This window comes from Trachurus japonicus, chromosome 12 (genome assembly GCF_045865225.1).
Source record: "Trachurus japonicus isolate A0001 chromosome 12, Traja_1.0".
Classification (NCBI taxonomy): Eukaryota; Metazoa; Chordata; class Actinopteri; order Carangiformes; family Carangidae; genus Trachurus; species Trachurus japonicus.
The window spans coordinates 15362288-15380539 of NC_140918.1; the positions used below are offsets into that span (position 1 = coordinate 15362288).

At 41.9% G+C, this 18252-nt stretch overlaps 1 protein-coding gene across 4 annotated transcripts; it reads right to left on the bottom strand.

Moving 5' to 3' along the window:
* Positions 1–6: 6 nt before the first annotated feature.
* rfx3 (regulatory factor X, 3 (influences HLA class II expression)) lies at positions 7–17977 on the bottom strand. Of its 4 annotated transcripts, none has more exons than XM_085793422.1 (17): positions 17822–17977; positions 13272–13384; positions 13053–13141; positions 11202–11460; positions 9595–9669; positions 9113–9294; positions 8881–9000; positions 8667–8791; positions 8442–8557; positions 7499–7614; positions 7161–7315; positions 6942–7039; positions 6683–6832; positions 6363–6571; positions 6111–6264; positions 5865–5907; positions 7–5084 (listed from the first exon to the last, which is right to left on the bottom strand). In XM_085793422.1, the coding sequence occupies exons 2-17, from the start codon at positions 13377–13379 to the stop codon at positions 4804–4806; spliced, it is 2280 nt and encodes a 759-aa protein (XP_085649548.1). In that variant the 5' UTR covers positions 13380–13384; positions 17822–17977; the 3' UTR covers positions 7–4803. The 4 variants fall into 4 exon arrangements, with proteins under 4 accessions (XP_085649548.1, XP_085649549.1, XP_085649550.1 ...); XM_085793423.1 differs by having other exon boundaries at positions 11202–11457; positions 17822–17959; XM_085793424.1 differs by lacking the exon at positions 9595–9669 and having other exon boundaries at positions 17822–17965.
* Positions 17978–18252: the final 275 nt, after the last annotated feature.

The window sequence follows — 18252 nt, forward strand, 5'->3', positions numbered from 1 at the left end:
CTGACATTGAACAAGAGAACGTTTATTACTGCAAAGACATGTCACAAATTTTAAGAAAACAACACTAAGAAGCTAGCCTGAGCTGAGATCTGAAATATTCAGAAAACCAAACTACATGTGTCTTTAATAGTTTCTATATTCATCAATACGACACACTAAATGATAATGTCTTTATAAATATAAAAGTCCCCCAATTGTCCTTGTTTTTTTATGTAAAATGCACAATACAAATCACCCTACACGCATTGGTTTCGCTTGCCAATTCTGAGAAGATATGAAGAAAACTTAACGGCACACAAAAAGGAAAAAGTCACATGAAATTTGTGTGTATATATTATATCAGATACTATACATTATCCCAAAAAGAGAAAATAAATCACAAATGCACTTAAGCCAACATATCTGATAAAATGTTCACCAAAAGAACAAATAATTAGGACACAAATAAATATACCTTTTTTCAGTTTTTGATATATACATATTTTTGTCTAGGGTGATTCAAAATAAAAACCTTCCCCAAATGCCACTGCCAAATGCTTGTGCTTGCATTAGAGCGTGCTACAGATGGCCACGACTCACTAGACTGTCAAATGGCACTTGAAAACATCCAAATACAAATCTCAAACAGGTCACAGCATTCAGAAAATATCATTTGACAAAAGAAATCACGATCATGAGAAAAAACAAGTCATAAGAGAGCATTTTACTTACAGTAACTCCTTGTTCAGTATCCAGTTCTATACAATAAAAAGCTGTTTGCAGGTATTCTACCATGTGTAAACTACTCCATGTGTGTGTTTGTGGTGTCACATCCAGTAAAATCATAAACGGTCCAGTCTGAGGACAGGTCTTTATGCTTCCTCAGCCCTGGCGTCTTCTCAGTGGCAGCACCTGTGCAATGTAATGTCTGCTCTGATAGCCTCTATCTGTAGCCCACCAGAGACCCAATAGTCACCCAGGCCATCTGCTCTGGCCGGGGCGAAATTAAAAGGCACTGGAGTCTGCTATGGGTCAGTGAAGCTGCCATGTTGTCCAGGTGAAGAGGCGTTTCTTAGCTTTGCGCTCCTACGACAAGTTAAGGAATAGCTTATGTCTTTTTTCTTTTTCTTTTCTGGTTGGAAACGGGCTCATTTGCAAACAGCTGTTACAAAAAGAAACAATCCTACTACATTTCAAAAGACACTGAGAAATAAAGTACAATTGTGTTGGCAGCATGAACATCAGTCCAGTGTTAAACCAGGCAGGCTTTGAGATGCAGAAAAAAAAAAAAATTACTGTGTGGCACGCCAGTCTGTGTAAGAACGAACCCATGGGGGAAATAAAACAAGAAAACAACAACAAAAAAGAAAAAAACTAGTTTCTAGCAGCACATGGTAGGCGTGCAAGACCAGAAAGCACTTAATGATCCTAAAGCACACAATTTAGTTTAAAGAAAACATTTTTTTACGCATTTTTCACCTCAGGCACAAAATAATACATGTTACCATCTACAGTGTTGTAGTTTATTCATATGACAAAGGAGCTGAGATTCATATAGATAAAAAAAAAAAAATCATTCAGTGAGAGGCAAGATAATATATCCTGCAAAAACCTTCATTCCTAACCAGTACACAGAACCCAGATTTACAATATATTTTTTAAACTTTTTTTTAAAAGTCACACACAGAACACCATCATTTTTTTATTACAACCGCATTCTCAAAAATTCAGTGATTGTTGGAGTCAGTCGAGAGTGGGAATGGGTTCATTTGTTTTTCGCAGTCATTACGTGAGCACAGAATTACGTGAAGCTCTTCAGAAAGCGTAAGAGATGATCTAAGGTTTCTGTTTTTGTGTATCCATACATCTTGTGTCCTCCCGACTTGTATTTGACAGTTAAATACCAAGAGGCGAGGAGCAATCTCCCATTTGCAAGTTCATTATGGTCACAGGCGGATGTAAACAAAATACCTTCGTCTTCCAGCTACTTTGACGTTCACTGACCTTTTTCTTGCAGACTTCTCAAACTGTCCTTAAGGGATATAATAAGAAAGCCAGATTTGTGTGCGCTCAGTTCATTTCAAGCCAGAAGGATCAGGGTTATAAGGCTACAGTATGAGATGTGTACCGTAGGGTTAATAAAGAAGGAACGTGTCTCTGGGTGTGCCAGAAATGACTTTTTTCAAAGTGTCGTTGAATTAACAAAACATCTAACCGAAATGATGCAGCATTTGCATTTTTTTCCCGTCCTCCTTTACTGCTGAGTCAGTTCTCTACACATGCACATAGATCCTGTGCATTGCGAGTACCCTCTAAAGGAATATTTGGACTAGTGAAAGAACATAAAAAAAGGACTGATTACAGCAAATACAGTGCCAAACCTTCTTTAAAAACATTACTCAACCTACTTACATGACTTACAGAGAAAAAACAAAATGACAAAGAAACCTTCCAGTCTGTCTGTACAGTAGGTCTGCTCTTTGCAGTGGTATAATTCATGATTCATAATTAGTTCCCATTGTAACATATGCATCTAAAGCAAAAAAACAAAACAAAACAAAAACACAATAAATATCAATAAATAAACATTTATGCAGAGAAATGGCGCCATGGGCCATTCCAACAGGCATGAAAAAACAAGAACCAAAATCATTTTAGTTGCAAAAATGTTCCTATTTAGAGGATTAATCTCAATATTCTCCACAACATTGAAGGCTGTAACAGTTCAAGTATAGATGTAAGTCTAATGAACCAAAAGTTAGTCCCCATGCCTTTCCCATTTCACAGTCTAAACTAACTACAGAGGAGCTACCAAAAGAAACAATCACATAGAAACAATCAGTTCAACCACATAAAAAGCAACAAATATATGTAGTGTATCGTCATTATATATACTATACATATATATCTATATATCTCTTTGAATATCAGAAAATATCTACTTTTGGTCCACTGTACAAAGATGATCTTCAAACAGGGAACAAAGGATGAAGCATTTTATGGGCTAAAAACTGAAATCACAATGTATCAGAGGTGAGAGAAAAAGCAATGCAGATTTTCTCTATCGCGTTGAGATTTGTGCAGTACAGTGGTGTGTGTGCAATAAGTGTTTGGTGACTGTTCTGCACGCGTCAAATGCTGGCACCACTGGTTTGAGGTAGGGTGACTGATGGATGTGTTCCAACACATACACACGAGCATGCAGACACAGGCATATATACAAACACAGTGCAGACCTACAGCATCCATGTTCACACACACATACACGCAGACACGCAGACACACACACACACACACACACATACACTTCACCCAGTAACAAAGGCTAATGCAAGAATAGGCCTCAAGAGGGCAGAGTTAGGGCAGGGGCAAGGCTAAAGACCATGATTCAGATAAGTAATAAGCTTAGTAGAGCTGATCCAGAGAAAACAACAGGTGTGTCTGTGCCTGCATTCCTTGGTCTCAACACTGATGAGCCAGCCCAAATCCAGCCACAAGTCACCAGAAAGCCAAAAAAATCTGTGGCTGGGACAATGCAGAGGGGCTGTGGGCTCTCTATACCACACAGTCAGGACTACAAGGACAGCTGCATTTAAGGATAAGGCACTATGATAAAGCCGAGGTACATTTAATCCCTGACATTCCTTCTGCTCTGCAACATGGCACTGTGGGACAGGAAACAGCTCTCGGGCGGCCCAAATGGCTCACTCTCAGCTTCCTCTTGTTGGTTTTTTGTTTTTGGTCCTTCGTGAACTTTAAAGAAATTTCTTCAAGAAAGAAACTGCAAAAAAAAAGAGAGAAAAAGAAAAACGGGTTGGGGAGGGAGACATGTCCAGTAAGTTGTTTTCAGGATTACAGCTCGTAACGTTTAAACAACACTACAGAGCATCTAAAATGAAGAAAGGCAAGCGTTATGCACCGGAATGCATAGAAAAGCTAGCATTGAGGAAGTGGTTTTGTACAGCCGGTCTTCTCGATCTCTATATACACGAGTAGCAGCGTGATATTTCTTCAGGGGTTTCCTTTTTTCTGTGGCTAAAAGCTATAAGTGGCTATCGGTGGGAGGCTACCAAATTATTTTCAAACCAAACAGACAGAACTGCCCCATGATCTGTTTTTTTTCTTCTTCTCAATGTCATACGTACATAGAAAGTCATCCCTTTGTTTTTTAGCTACATACAATACTCAAAAATATTTTGTTCAGCCAAAAGTTAATCAGCAATTGGAATGCATGTTGAATGAATATATCATACTAAAATTAGGAGGGATAACTAAGAAATTAAATTCAAACACAATGATAGCACCATGAGTTTTGGGTAATACCAATTGAAAGTACAGAAAAACTATGTACAATGGGCGAAAGTCTTGAGTCGATCGATGACTTTGTTCCACTGGGACTGGTGACGTGGATTTGAGCTCTGAGACATCAGTAGTATGAAGGAGTCTACGTTTTCCTTTGCTTTAAAACTTGTCTGTACACACAGACAGGTTTGCTAACCAGGAAACATTTAACGGGTCAAATTAGTCCCTCCAGGTCCCTTCCACCAGCTGCCGCATTGTGATGGAGCACAGACTTATGGGGATGACACCACATCCAGAATCTAAGCAGTCAGACACGGACAGCACATCTTGAGCATCAGCATTTCAGCGCTCCTCCACTGACCAAGGCCGGATAGGGAGAGGAGAGCATGTCCACACCAGTGCAGACGGAGACAATGCATGAAAGAGACGGAAACATCTAGACTTACAGAGAGAAAGATATGTGGAGAGAGTGAAACAGCAGAAAACAGGCCAGACACAGTGGGCCGTGCACCCCGGCGCCCATCAAACGGAGGCGTAGGTGTTGCCTGTGGTGCTGCAGTGGCGGATGGTGGGAGTGGCGGCTGACGGGGTGAGGATGTGCTCGGTGTGATCCTGCGGGGGCTGGGGCAGCGAGTGGAGGACGCCAGGCTGGACGACCCCCACCACGGGGTGAGACCCGTCCTCTAGCGCCCCGACCTGGATCACCTGGATCACCTCATGCTCCGACTTCTCACGCTTGGCCAGAGGTTCCCCGGACTCTTCCGTGTCCTCTTCCAAGTCGCTGTCCATCCCGCTCGTTTCATCTGGACAGGAGGAAACAACACATACGGGATATGGTAAGACAATGGTAACACCTGGAGGAGCCTCATGGGATGATTCTGTTGCAAATAAATGCTGCTTGGACTCTCTTGGAGATCTTGGACTCTCTTAACTAGAGATTTCTTTAAAGCATTCACTGATATTTCACTAAAACCATTTCTCCATGGTTCATGTTCGCTGCACCGCCGCTGGCAACTATTACAGTAGCAGTTAGCACATCTTTTTTTCACATGATTCATGATTTTTTCCACTTACACACAAGTGTAAAACATTTCAGTATACAAATGCAAATACAACCCTTTTACAATATTGTGACAACACTGTGTGATGTCTGCTGAATTAGGGCGCTCAAAATATAAAAGACCATTTTCAATAGATCTTGTTACTTACAGCTGTTATCGCATAGTCATTGTAAATCAAACAAATGTCAGACACATACTCAACTGCCTGTCAGTGACCTGAACAATCGACCAGTTACAAACACAAGGTGAATTTTGATTTACAAAATGACATTATTTTTTTATTCATTATTCATTATTCAAGGCTCTTATAAAACATAAACCAACAGAAATGTGCACCTGCTATTCTTGAATGATGAAATGTTTGTATTGTTATGTCAATTGTTTTTATAATTGTTTTGCACCAGTTCAGCCTCTTGGCCAGGTCTCCCTCAGAAAAGAGATCTAATCTCAAGGGACAACCTGGTAAAATAAAGGTAAAATAAAAAAATACATTTCTCAATCACACATAAAATCTCCACATACCTTTATCAATGTTGGTGAGGGACAGCGTGTTGAGGCTGTCGAACTGAAAACAGATAAATTTCATAATTAGGGGGGTCACTGGTGATTCATACCATTTTCATTTTTGACAAATTTAAATAAGACACTAGGTTGTGATTTTACATCTGAGATATAGTGTATCTTTCATATACAACAGTGTGCCACAGTGGCTTTATGACATAGAAAAGCAAACTGAGCCCTGCTTGAAGTTACTAAACACAGTTGTACCTCCCCCATGACACCAATGGGTGTATCTCCAGTAGCTTGGGCCACACGATGCTCCACTAGGTAAAACATGTACTCATCATACAGCAGGCGAATCAGGTGGAAGGAACCAAAGCTGGCAGCGCTGCGCAGGGTCAGGTCCCTGATGACCATAGAACTGGAGAGACACGGAAAAAAACCAAAAACATTTAAGTGTCTTGTCATGACGCCACACTTCCTTACATGTGTCACTGTATGAGCTGGCGTTTCACAGACCTGTAGAAAGACCATTTTAACAGGAATTGTCGAGCCGCCCTGGGGAAGCTGGGCCGGTGCTCGAAGGGCTTGAGCACCTGAGTGACCACATTGTCCAGCCAGGCTGCCCACTGCTCCAAAGAGCTCTGCTGCTGTAGTGTGGCCTTGAAGTCCTGCTCCAAGTGCTGAACCACTCCCTCCTCACACTGGCATACCCACGATGCCTGCTCCTGTACGCCAATGTAGAAACACAACTGGGGGTTTACACTCGTGCTTTGCAGTAAGGGGCGCAGCACAGACAGTACATAATAAAAGCACAACAAAAGGGAGTTTCTCCTGACCTGTACATTGGCAAAGTCAACACGGTTGAGGTCACTCAGCATCTGGTTGATCTGTGACGTGTTTTGCAACACAGCACGTGCCGCCTGAGCCAGGTGGTTCAGAGATGTGTATCTGCGCAGTGTTTGCGCAAAGGCACTAACAGCGGCAATCTGAAAGCGATGCATTCGGAAGCCGAGGTGTTAGTGACTGTCTATCATACATACAGTAAGTTTCAAAACCATATTACCCATGTAATAACCGTCCAAATGATCAACTAACCTTGGTCTGGATCATTCTCTGTGGAATGGCATTCATGGCATTATTGAGCCAACCTTCCAGGCTTTTGGCAAAGTTGCGAATGGCTTGAGTCAAGGCACCTGAAAAACAAATTCAAGACAAAAACAACAACAAGAGCAGCAGCGGAGAGTTAATTATGACATTACAAGCACTGACACAGCCGGTGGCTAGACATGAGAGGTGTCTATGAGTGTGACTCACTGGGAATGGGTCTCAGGACATCAGGGATGAGGATCTCCACAAGGGCCTGGTACATTAGATGGTCACAGGTGCTCATCCATTTGAGTACAGCCTCGTTTCTGCACAGCACCAATAGCTGTGCTCGGGGGAGCCGCGCTTCGATCTCACTAATGCTGCTGCAGAGTGAAAACAGACTTTGAGAAATCCTTTTAAAATCAGATTATTGGAAAATATTCAAAACTCAAACTTATACAATATGAATCTGCTGAGTATCTAATATTAATTCTTGAACAAAAATTTAGATTTCATCTTAGAGAGGAGAAAACAGTGACAGAAGATCATCATTAGCTTGACCTCACCTGTTTTCTGTTACAGTGGCACCCTCTACTGAGTCAGGGGGAGAGTAGCGCCAGAATGTCTGCCACAGTTTTTCAATTAGACTGAACTGGAGGTTGACCACCACATCCAAGATAGCCTGAAACAAACACAGAGAATAAAACTAAACATGGAGTCGTTTTTGTTGGAACTACTTTCAAAAAGAGTGAGAAATAATAGCCCCCTAAAAACTGTTGACAGGGAAGTCTGGATCATCCTGAAGAACAAATCAAATACTATATATTTCCTTACAAAATGTCTTTTGTATTGATGTGGCTACAGGAATCTGTTACATGGACATCCCGGGACCTAAACACATCAACGAAACTATCTGCACCAGATGTGCACGGGGAGAAGGTGGACAGCTGTTTGTCAGACAGCAAGACCTTCAGTGTGAATGACCTGACCAGTTGTTTTCCAGACACTAAAAAAGAGTTATGCTCGAAAGCTTCGCAAGATTAAGATGAATCTCCTCTAAAATGCCAGTGGATGGCATTTACGAATCTCTGACACTACAAACACACATGACCTTTCCCAAAGTTTCACTACTCTGAATCTGGCCAAAGTTTAAATGTGTGATCTTTTTTTTTTTTTTTTTTTAACTTGAAAAACTTTAGTTCATCATTTTAATTCTTGCTGAACTTTTCTTATTAAATAAAGCTTAAATAAGATTATACTACAGTACTTCATTGCTCTGATAATAGATAGTGGTGGATTAAGATATATGTATGTAATGGGGCAAAACTTGGATTAAAGTCTAGGAGAGACTGGAAGTCTTAATAGAAAATAAGTGGAATAGATTTATATGCTGGTGAAATACATTGAGTACTGCTGGATCGATAGGAAAATCACTTTTCACAATTCCCACATAGTGAGGGCTGATGTAATGTCAATAAATGCCAAGCTATTGAAGGGACCTTCTCTGACCTCACAGTGCTCTCTGTAAAGGGACTGGAGAGCTTTCACATCCTCCGGACTGATGTTCTCTGTATTGCTCTGCCCCAGGTCCAGCTCTACAAAATCAGGGAGCGCCCGCGATGCATCTGTTGGGGAGAAGAGAAAATTTAATTCAAACAAACAAACAAGAGCCAGAAGTTGTTGCATTTCGAATGCATTTTTGCTGATATCTAGATAAATTGGAAAGCCACTGACCTAGGAACTGTTGATGGTGCTGGCTCTGTGCGATGACTGTCTGCTCTTCAGCACCAGGATGGTGCTGGCCTCCACCTGAGTAATTATCCCCAGAGCCCGCATCAAACTTCTGCACCGGCTTGAACCTGAAATCACATGTTTCGCGTCAGTATCGATACCGGCTGTGATGAGCAGAGCATGCCTGCACACATGACATGAATAGCTGCATCTCTACCTCTGTTTCTGCTGAACGGGTTGCTGTCTCAGAGCCATGTACTGCATGTCCTCTTGGAGTCTATTGAGCGGGGAATCTGGTTTTACACGTATACCATAGTAATGATACTTGGAGTTCCCTCTGCAACAACAACGAAAAACAAAACAAAAGTGACCACATGTTGACAGAGTCTGTGAGCAAAAAAATGGTCACATGGTTGTGAACATTTGTTTAAGGGGGAAAAGAAGCCAACCTTGTCCCAAGGCGCCTTGTACGGAGTCCCATGAAGATGGAGCGTATGAGTTTGCCAAAAGAGGCTGCATTTACAGGGTCCAGTTTCTGCTCCTGGCAGTGGCGCAGATAATGATTGTAGAGGGTGGATCGTGGTAGACTTACGCCCTCTGCTGTCTCATAATTGTCCAACAGCCACTGGAGCTACAGAGGAACACACGCTGTCTTAACTCAAGAGTTTCACACTGGTTAAGGCAAACTGTCTGGAAAGACTTCAGAGCAACAGTCAGTGAACTGCAGCTGCATCACAGCTCTGCCAAAGCATTTCTACAGCAGCCAATGAATTTGAACAAAACTGTAACAATTAAAAGAAGCAACAAAGGCAGCAAGCACCACACCAAACTCAAATTTAGAGAGAGCCTTGGGGAGGCAGAACAGCAAGAGAGTGAGCTGAACAGAAGTCAAGGTAAGGCAAGGGCAAGCATTCGTAAAAAAGCAACTTACATGGCTGTTGAGCAGCGAACTTCTCTGACTGGATAAACCCTCAGATTTTTGGAGCGTCTCAATCGCCATTTCAATCTGATAAACCACGAAGCACAGGACAACAAAATGTAAGAGGGCAGGAAATAAAAAATAAAAAAACAAAAAAAACAAAAGCAAGAAAAATAAAAATGTAGACACATTAGTGGCCACCAGGCAAAAAAGAAAGAAAGAAGAGAATCTAGAAAAGATCCCAAAGCAAGCACCACTAATCCCAAGCAGAGCAGGACTACCTGCTACCAACATCGATCATGGCAGACACAACTCTTCCAGACTGCATCATCATAGGTCAAAAAAAAGAGAAAATAAAAACATACAATCCATTACAAAAGCAATGCCAATACTTGTCAAAACTCTACAAAAGTGAGTTTGACTGCTTGGTATCAATACATGTGATTGTCAGGTCATGACAGAACAGGAATGTTTAGTCACAAAGCCAGGTATGCCACATTTGTGTGATGCAAAATTCACCTTTGTGATCTTTACTCACAAGCTTAATGCATTTCATGTAAGCAGCGTTATGGCTCGTGTTGGAGTTTAATACCACCACTTTCCACTGAAAAGATCATCTGTATCAAGTTTCACGACTGGTGTTTCAATAGTAAGAGAATACATATCATACCTATTACACCTATAATGTACATATTTATCTTGAGGGGCAGCACATCACTGTGACTAGCTGCTATTAAAACAATTAAAGCAATTAAAACATACTACTAGTAGTAACCTTGAAAATGAACAACATTTAACCTATGTCATGTCATTAATAGATGCTTTAAACTGTCTGCCATCTCTGACAACCACATAATTTAATATCACTAACACATCATTGCTACATTTCTGCCAGGAAGAGCTATTACAGAGTGGACTACATGAAAACTCCTACTGGGGCATTCAGCTAAAGAGCAAGGTTCTTGTGCTGTGTGAACTACTTTGTCCAATACATAACTCTTGAAGAGTGGGTGAGCTGAGGTTCTCCAGAGACACCGTCCCTGACCATTCGCTCTTCCTTAACACACCTGTCTCTCAGATTTTAGCTCCTTCCTGTCTCTTTCACCAAGGAGTGGGAATAACAGACGGGACGGAAACAAAGGCCTGCATTACTTGAGCACAATATTGAGGGGTTACAGTGTGAACATGGCTGGCAGTAGTTAAATCGCTACAGAGACTCGGGCCCAGCCTACGCAGTGCATTGCATACATCAGTCAAGGAAGATTGTTCAAGATTAAACACACCATACACAATCATGGGGGAGGTGTGCATATCAAATGTTTCTTGGTAACACAATGTATTATGTGTATTATGTGTGCACATTGACATTTTGGGGGGAAATTACACAAACAAGTATGGACTTTTATGTAGGAGAATGGCATCCTGCTAATTAAGTATGACATAAACAGACAATCTATTCTAATTGGCAGAGTGTGAAGCAAACTAAGAGCTGTGTGGATCTAAAAAGGGAAGATATAGAAGTCACTATGAATATTAGTCAGATTGTCTCTCCACAAACACACAAAAGCAGGGGGGAAAAGGCAGGTGAGGAACCAAATTAGTGGGTGCTATGCACTTACAGTAGCTGGGGAAGCTCTTGCGGTCTGGGTGGCAGGATGGGGTCCAGCGTTGTCCATGAGGTAAGCCCCAGAACTGCTGCTGATTACCTGACCCCCTGCCAGACCCATGCTCATTCCTCCACTGCCCCCTCCTCCATTGTTGGTCATGCCATGAGTTGTCACCACAGTGGACACTTGTGACGAGCTGCCCTGTGTGTCAAAGTAGCTCCCTCCACTGTTCTGGCTATACAGCTGTGGCTCTGAGTACGTGTAGGTTCTTCTGTTCAGAAGAGAGGTAAGCAGTCAGTCACTGTGCACGAACTGAGAAAACAATGTGTCTTAAAGGACAATTCCAGGCAAATTCAACCTGGGGCTATAGTTTCCTAATAGGTTTTAGGTTTAAAAGAAGGAATCTGAAGATTTTCTTTTTAATTGCTCCTGTTACGTAGTTCTGTCTGTCCCGCCACAGCAGCGTATAATGAGAGCGGACCGATCTTTGGCTGTTTAGGCTGTTCACATCCCACAAAACTGCATTTTCTTTCCACAGACAACATCAGATGGCTATACACCAATGGGTTTGTTCACTTCAAGAAAGCCGACATGTTTGTAAACGGAGCTGTAATACAAAGTCTCATGGAGTCTCGTACAAGAGTCAAGCTGACGGCTAACTATGTTTACAGAGAGTCTGAAGCTCCCGTTTGTTTTTATCAACAAAGGAATATCAACTCAGAGGCATGGCGTTTTTGTAGCAGTAAGAGTAAGTCTGGCTATTGTTTATTCTACCTGTAAACATACTGAGTCCGTCAACTTGACTCTCGCGCAAGACTTTGTATTACAGCTTAAAGCTGTCAGCTTTCTTGAAGTAAACAAACCCCTTGGTGTACTAGGTATGAATAGCCATCTGACGTTGTCTGTGAAAAAAAATTGCGGTTTTATGGGATGTAAATAGCCTAAACAGCCTAAGTTCGGTCCGCTCCCATTATACGATGCCGTGGCAACGCGGGGACAGACAGAACTACAGCATAACAGGAGACATTAAAAAGAAAATCTTCAGATTCATTCTTTTAGACCTAAAATATTAGTAAACTATAGCCCCAGGTTGAATTTGCCTGGAATTGTCCTTTAAATAAGGATGAAATGATGAAGCATTTTTATTGCAACTTTCAAATGATCTGTGCTGCTCTGCGTCGTCTTGGAATAGAACATTTTTTCAGTCCAAATTTGATTTCCCAATTATACAAGGCACCTTTTTCGTGTAGGCAGTCAAATCCTGTCAACACCAATTAGCATACTGAGAACAATCCAAAATGAATTAATCAAAATGTCATCATTTGTAAGGGCTAATGTAACACAAATATTTCTATGTGATTTAGGTGAGGCAATAACTCAGCCCGTGTGTCCTGTTGTTTGGTGAATGCATGATTGTGTATCATTAAGTACTTGGTCAATTGGTCGACCTTGTGTGTTTCCACCAGTAGCTGAAGTCACACAGCTATGGTGTGTTTGCACATCTGCGTGTCAGTGTGTGTATCACAGTTGGACTAACACAGCTTGGGCTTGTCAGTGGAGTGTGTATGTAACCCCATTCCTCAGACCCAGGGGACCCTTGCGAAGCGTCAGCACTTAGAAGACAGGCCTACTTCTGGTCATGTTCAGGTGACTGAGCAACAATCAAGCACATGACTTGCACGCCCCTCAGAGAAGAAAACAAACACACACGAAAACAGTGCGCTCCCCCCGACATCATGTGCTTCTGACATGAATGATAGCGTGAAGAGACTTGAGAGGAGAAACAACAGGCTGCAGAGACATAGCGCTAATATTTGTGGAGTGGTGTAAGAGCAGAGCTGGGTAGTGAAGAGAGTGACTCACATGTTGCCATTGGTGTAGACGCCACTGTTTTCCTCCACATACTGCACCTGTGCTGGGTAAACATGCTGAACCTGTTGAACAGTCTGGGCCTGGAAAATCAAAATTGCAAGAGCTGCAAATTATTTATCTAATTTATTAGAATTACATGTGCAGGAATACAGGCACAGTATGCACATTCAGAATCAGGCATTGATGCACATAAAGACAGGCAGGATGTACCTGTTGCTGGACAGGCACCTGCTGAGTGGAGCCGGTAGGCTGGACAGGCACGGCGGTCTGAAGAGGGACAGTGGAGGTGGAGTCAGCGCCTGCTTCAGGGGTCTGCATGGCGCCTGAATAAGACAGAGAGCAGGTCTCGCTGTAGGTGGAGAGGGGCAACAACTGCTGAAAACCAAGAGCAGCCTCAACCTACTGGTCTGACTGGCAAAGCAACTTCACTACTCCATAACAACAACAACATTATTATCTTACTGCTTCACTGAGCCAAGTGGCATCATAGATTAATAGATAACTGATTCAAACAAAAGATAGACTTGCTAATAGAAGCTTGCATGCTTCAAAATGTTCTTGAAAACCAATAGAAGAAAAGGATGCACATAGATTATACATTTTTAGCCTCTCTTATCTTGTAACAACTGGCAAAATATGAACAGTCAGCAATTCATAGTCAGTGCTATGAACTGTGAGTAATTCAACAAGTTGTCCTTATCCTTAACATGTATCCAGGACATGCTGTTTTTTTTGTCAACAAACAAAAGTACCAGGTTTCATCACACACTCTTGTCTATTTAGCCCAAATCAATGCTCCTGGAGCTTTTCGTCAGAAATTCTACACAAGCACCTGCTTTTGCCTCGTGGTACTCAATGTACTGAAAGCCTCATGCATCAGTGACACATGGTCTTGTCTCCATGTTCACAGCCATAAAACAAGTTAATATTTAACAAACTCCAAATAGATGCTGCTTCTAGTTGCTGTGCCAGTCCCCACTTTTACAGGTTTAATGTTACTTGAGAGTGGAAGTCGCAGATTACTTCTACGAAAAGGAACTAGGAACCGGCGATTTTTAAGTCCTTAACCTTACCATGTAGCATCATCACTAATGTTACCAGAACTATCCTGTGCATTAGAGAAATGGTACTAACTAACCAAGGTAAATTAACTAATTTGAAGATGAGAGTAAAATGAGGAGAAACTGTTAGTGAGTCTGTGTTTGTGAGTTAATAATAGTACGACTAACATCACCCATTCCTTTCAGGGGAAGGCCACCTCCTCCCCATCACAGTTTCCATGAACAAGCCTCTCTTGGTTAATTAAGCTGGGTCTCCTAACTGCTTCAAATCTCTCCAGGGACGGCCTGTCCCTTCCCTTTATCTTCAATATCATATTGTTCTTTTTTCTTGAGATGAAGGCTATCACTTTATTTGTTTTGGGGTCACTAACCCCAATGCTGAATTGCAAACTTGAGTCAGTCTTTTCCTTGTGCACTTATGAGTGTGGAGAAAGTGAAACAGCAGGAAAAATCAGCAATTTCTTGAAACATATAGAAGCACTGAGATTCATTAACACAGGGCCATCTGCTTTCAGCATGACTATTTTGAAGACCTTAGGGAGGGGGATGTATACATATATAGGCTGTTGATAGACAGGCTCTGGTCTGGCTGATGGATAAATTGACTACTTGCCAGAAAGTTAGATATTTATATACTGTGATGATGTAAAGATACTGCAAATTTAGAAAATTCACAAACAATTACAACCTGATTTAACATAAAAATACAATGTATACATTGTGTTATATATCAACACAATACATACTATGATGCACAAGGACTTTCTTTTCCCAAAACCATTGGATTCACACTACTAGAATGATAAAAATGTCACTTTACACAGTCAAACTGCAACCTTCAGTTTACTATATCCCAACACTAAAAGGGGACTTGAGAAGAGAGGAGAATGTAGACTCTCTACTAAAGTACATGTGCCCAACTGAGCCCACCTAATCGAGGAAAAGAGCCACTGCATCACAACACACTCTTGTTGCCTCACCCCAACCCCCTCCACAAACACACACATACACACACTAACACACCTCCTGCCTCACCATTCAGGCACTCCCTTGTGGCCCACTTAAATGCTGTGCTCCACTGAGCAAGTGCAAGCCCTACAAAGACACAGAGGAACAAAAGCCACCAAGGAGGGCAACATTTTGCCCTACGTTTTCTCCCCTCAATTCCTCTTGTTAACGTTAAAGGCAACAAACGGGAAAGACCGTAAGGTTCAGAGAAGCACTAAATTCACAGAACCATCAGTTGCCTCTCTAATGATCATGTATGATAAAAGTGGCGTCTGATGCACCAAGAAATATGAGCTGGTGAACAGGGCTGAAAAGTACACCATACACAAAATCCCTTCTTTTCACACACATTCAATCCAAGGCAAAATCAGGCACAGAGTAAAACAGGAAAACAGGTGGAGGGAGATGCAAGTGGGAACTTAAGTGTGTGTGTGTGTGTGTGTGTGTGTGTGTGTGGGGGGTTATATGCAAAATACTGTTTGTTTAGGAGTTGGGCTTTCAGATTATAAACTGCGAGTGACACACAGTTTTGGCAGGTGCCGAAAATAGTCACAGAGCTAGTGTCCATATAGCTAAAATGATGTCGGGACAGGACCATGGGACACAGAAATGATAAATGTCACAAAATTCCCCGAAACGTCATGACGCAGGTTACCAAGATGAGTCTAAATGTACACTGTTTAACTGACTAGCCTGATTTGGGTTTGGAAGAGAAAAAAAGAGGGACCTCCAAGTCCCCACTTTCATCAACAACATACAACATTTCTAGCAGGCTGAGCCAAATAACAAACCAAACATGGTGTATTCTGCTAAGCCATGAAAATGGATGGCTGAATAATTGAATTAATCAGCCCCTCTTTAAGTGATTGGAAATGCAACAGGATCCTGGCAGCAGGTGGCATGGTACTATTTCTGTCTTACTGGACTACAGGTAAGTGGTAACATGAGCTGATAACTAGCAGTTCCCTACATCCTGTTTTGTGTGTATGCATGTTTGGGGAGGGGTATCGGACCTATTTTGGGTTCTGTATACCCACAAATCAATATAATTAGATTATTTGGGGTTTTACCTCCAGTATGTAAAAATGGCAACACTGATGTTTTGTTATTATTGTGAACTGTTTTGGCTCTGTCAGAACCACTTGCTTATCGATGATAGATCTTATTCATACAAAGGACTTATTACAGGCATAGTGGCACATAAATTATTGGCAACTAATTAAAAGGAGAACATATGCAGAAAAGAGAAAGTATGGCGACAGAAAATCAAACTTTATTTACTGCATGGAAACGTATAGTAAGTGCACCTATCCTCCCATCACCTCTCTCCACACACACAGACCCACAAACACACACACACACACACCTGTTCTCTATCCTAACAGGAATCAAAGGTCGCAGCTGTACAGGGGACCCACCGGACCCAAGAATAATTGTGATGCAATATTGAGAAATCAAGTCTCTACTTATGTGAACCACCCACAGGATTAAGGAACGCAAATGTGCAAATTAACAATTCTATAATGAGAAATAAGAATATACTATTTCAACTCAAATAGATGTGACTGTTTTTAGTCCATTAAAGTTAAGAGTAAAAATACATTTGCCACAGTATGAAGATGGTAAGTCACAACTAAGGATTTTCCCCCTGCACAGTGTCATGCTACACTGAATCTCTCTCCTGCGCATCCAGGAAATACATGCACACACAGAACATGTGTATAACAACGATACAGACTGTAACCTTTCACTGTTATTCATCAATTCTGTAGTGAGTACACATGCATTGCAGAAGGGGCGGATAAACCCTGACGTTTACAAGCCCAGACGCAGAACGTGCAATGCACAATATCGAAATGATTCTGGTTAAAATGGGCTACTTCTAACATCAACGTATTTAAATATTAATCCGCTGATTTTATTTTTCCCAAACCTGACGTCTTCAAATGTTAGCCTTGTGTTATCAGATAGCTTATCACAGCCATCTGATGCCACAAAGAGGGCAGATGGAAAGCTAGCGAAGCTATCTGGCTTCCTAAGACAAAAGGGAAAGTAATGGCTTAGCTATTGTCAATAGCAGTTAGTGTATGGAAAGCTAGCTCACAACACTTCATATTGTTGGTCGACGTTCTGGGTTTCGTGCGAGCAACAGCAATTAAAGCACCCGAAACACAAAGTTGCAATATCACCATAACATTAGCTTTAAAAAAAGGGATTACCAACAGGCATTGTCAGAAGGCAACGCTGGCGTTAGCAACCTAGCAACAACAGACACCTGCTCCTGCTCCAGCTGACCAGCTAGCATCAGTGACTAGCCCAGACCGAGACTACCACCCAGCATGGGAAGTTTAAACCAATAAGTTGCACCCAAAAATATTTTTTTTCTCAAACACAACCACCACATTTGGGTATTTTCTTGTCGCAAAGCACCCGGTGAGCGGACAATGCTAGCTCCTGCTAGCGAGCTGGACCTCACACATCTGTGGGTCTCTACAGGCAACGTTAGCAAGCAGGCTAACACGTTACAAAGAAACACCCTCGCTAGCAAACTACCCCAGCTATTCCCCGAGCCCTCATCCAGCAGCGGACAAAACACAGACCAGAGCATTAGTATCTATTTCATATACTGATACCTTGCAGCGGGAGAAGACTTATATTCGGGTTAAAAAATAGTAAAGAATGCATTCAAACCTGAGCTGTGGACTGGTTGATGAAGATGAGGATGGTGGAGGAGGTGGTAATGATGGAGCGAGAGGTTGTTGTTGGTGGGTTACAGTCGCCAGGACTACGGTGACTATGGCGCTGCCTCACTGGGCAACAGTTGCTATAAAACTCACCGGGAGCGCGCAACCTTATCAGGAAGGTGGGAGGAGATTAAAAGCGTACTAAATACAGTCTTAACAGAAATAAAAATCACACCCAAATACATGACATTTTACACCCGAGCACTTGCGTTTAGTCTTATTTATTTGGAGACTTTTAGCCTGTCATAAGCATGTTATAGCCTAATGTATTTAAAAATACAGTCGGAGATTTGTTTCGGTGCCCCCAACAGGTGCAGATACGATGCTTGTAGTTCTCAAGACGCTGCAGGCTTTTGTTCTTCCTCAGATGATGCCTCA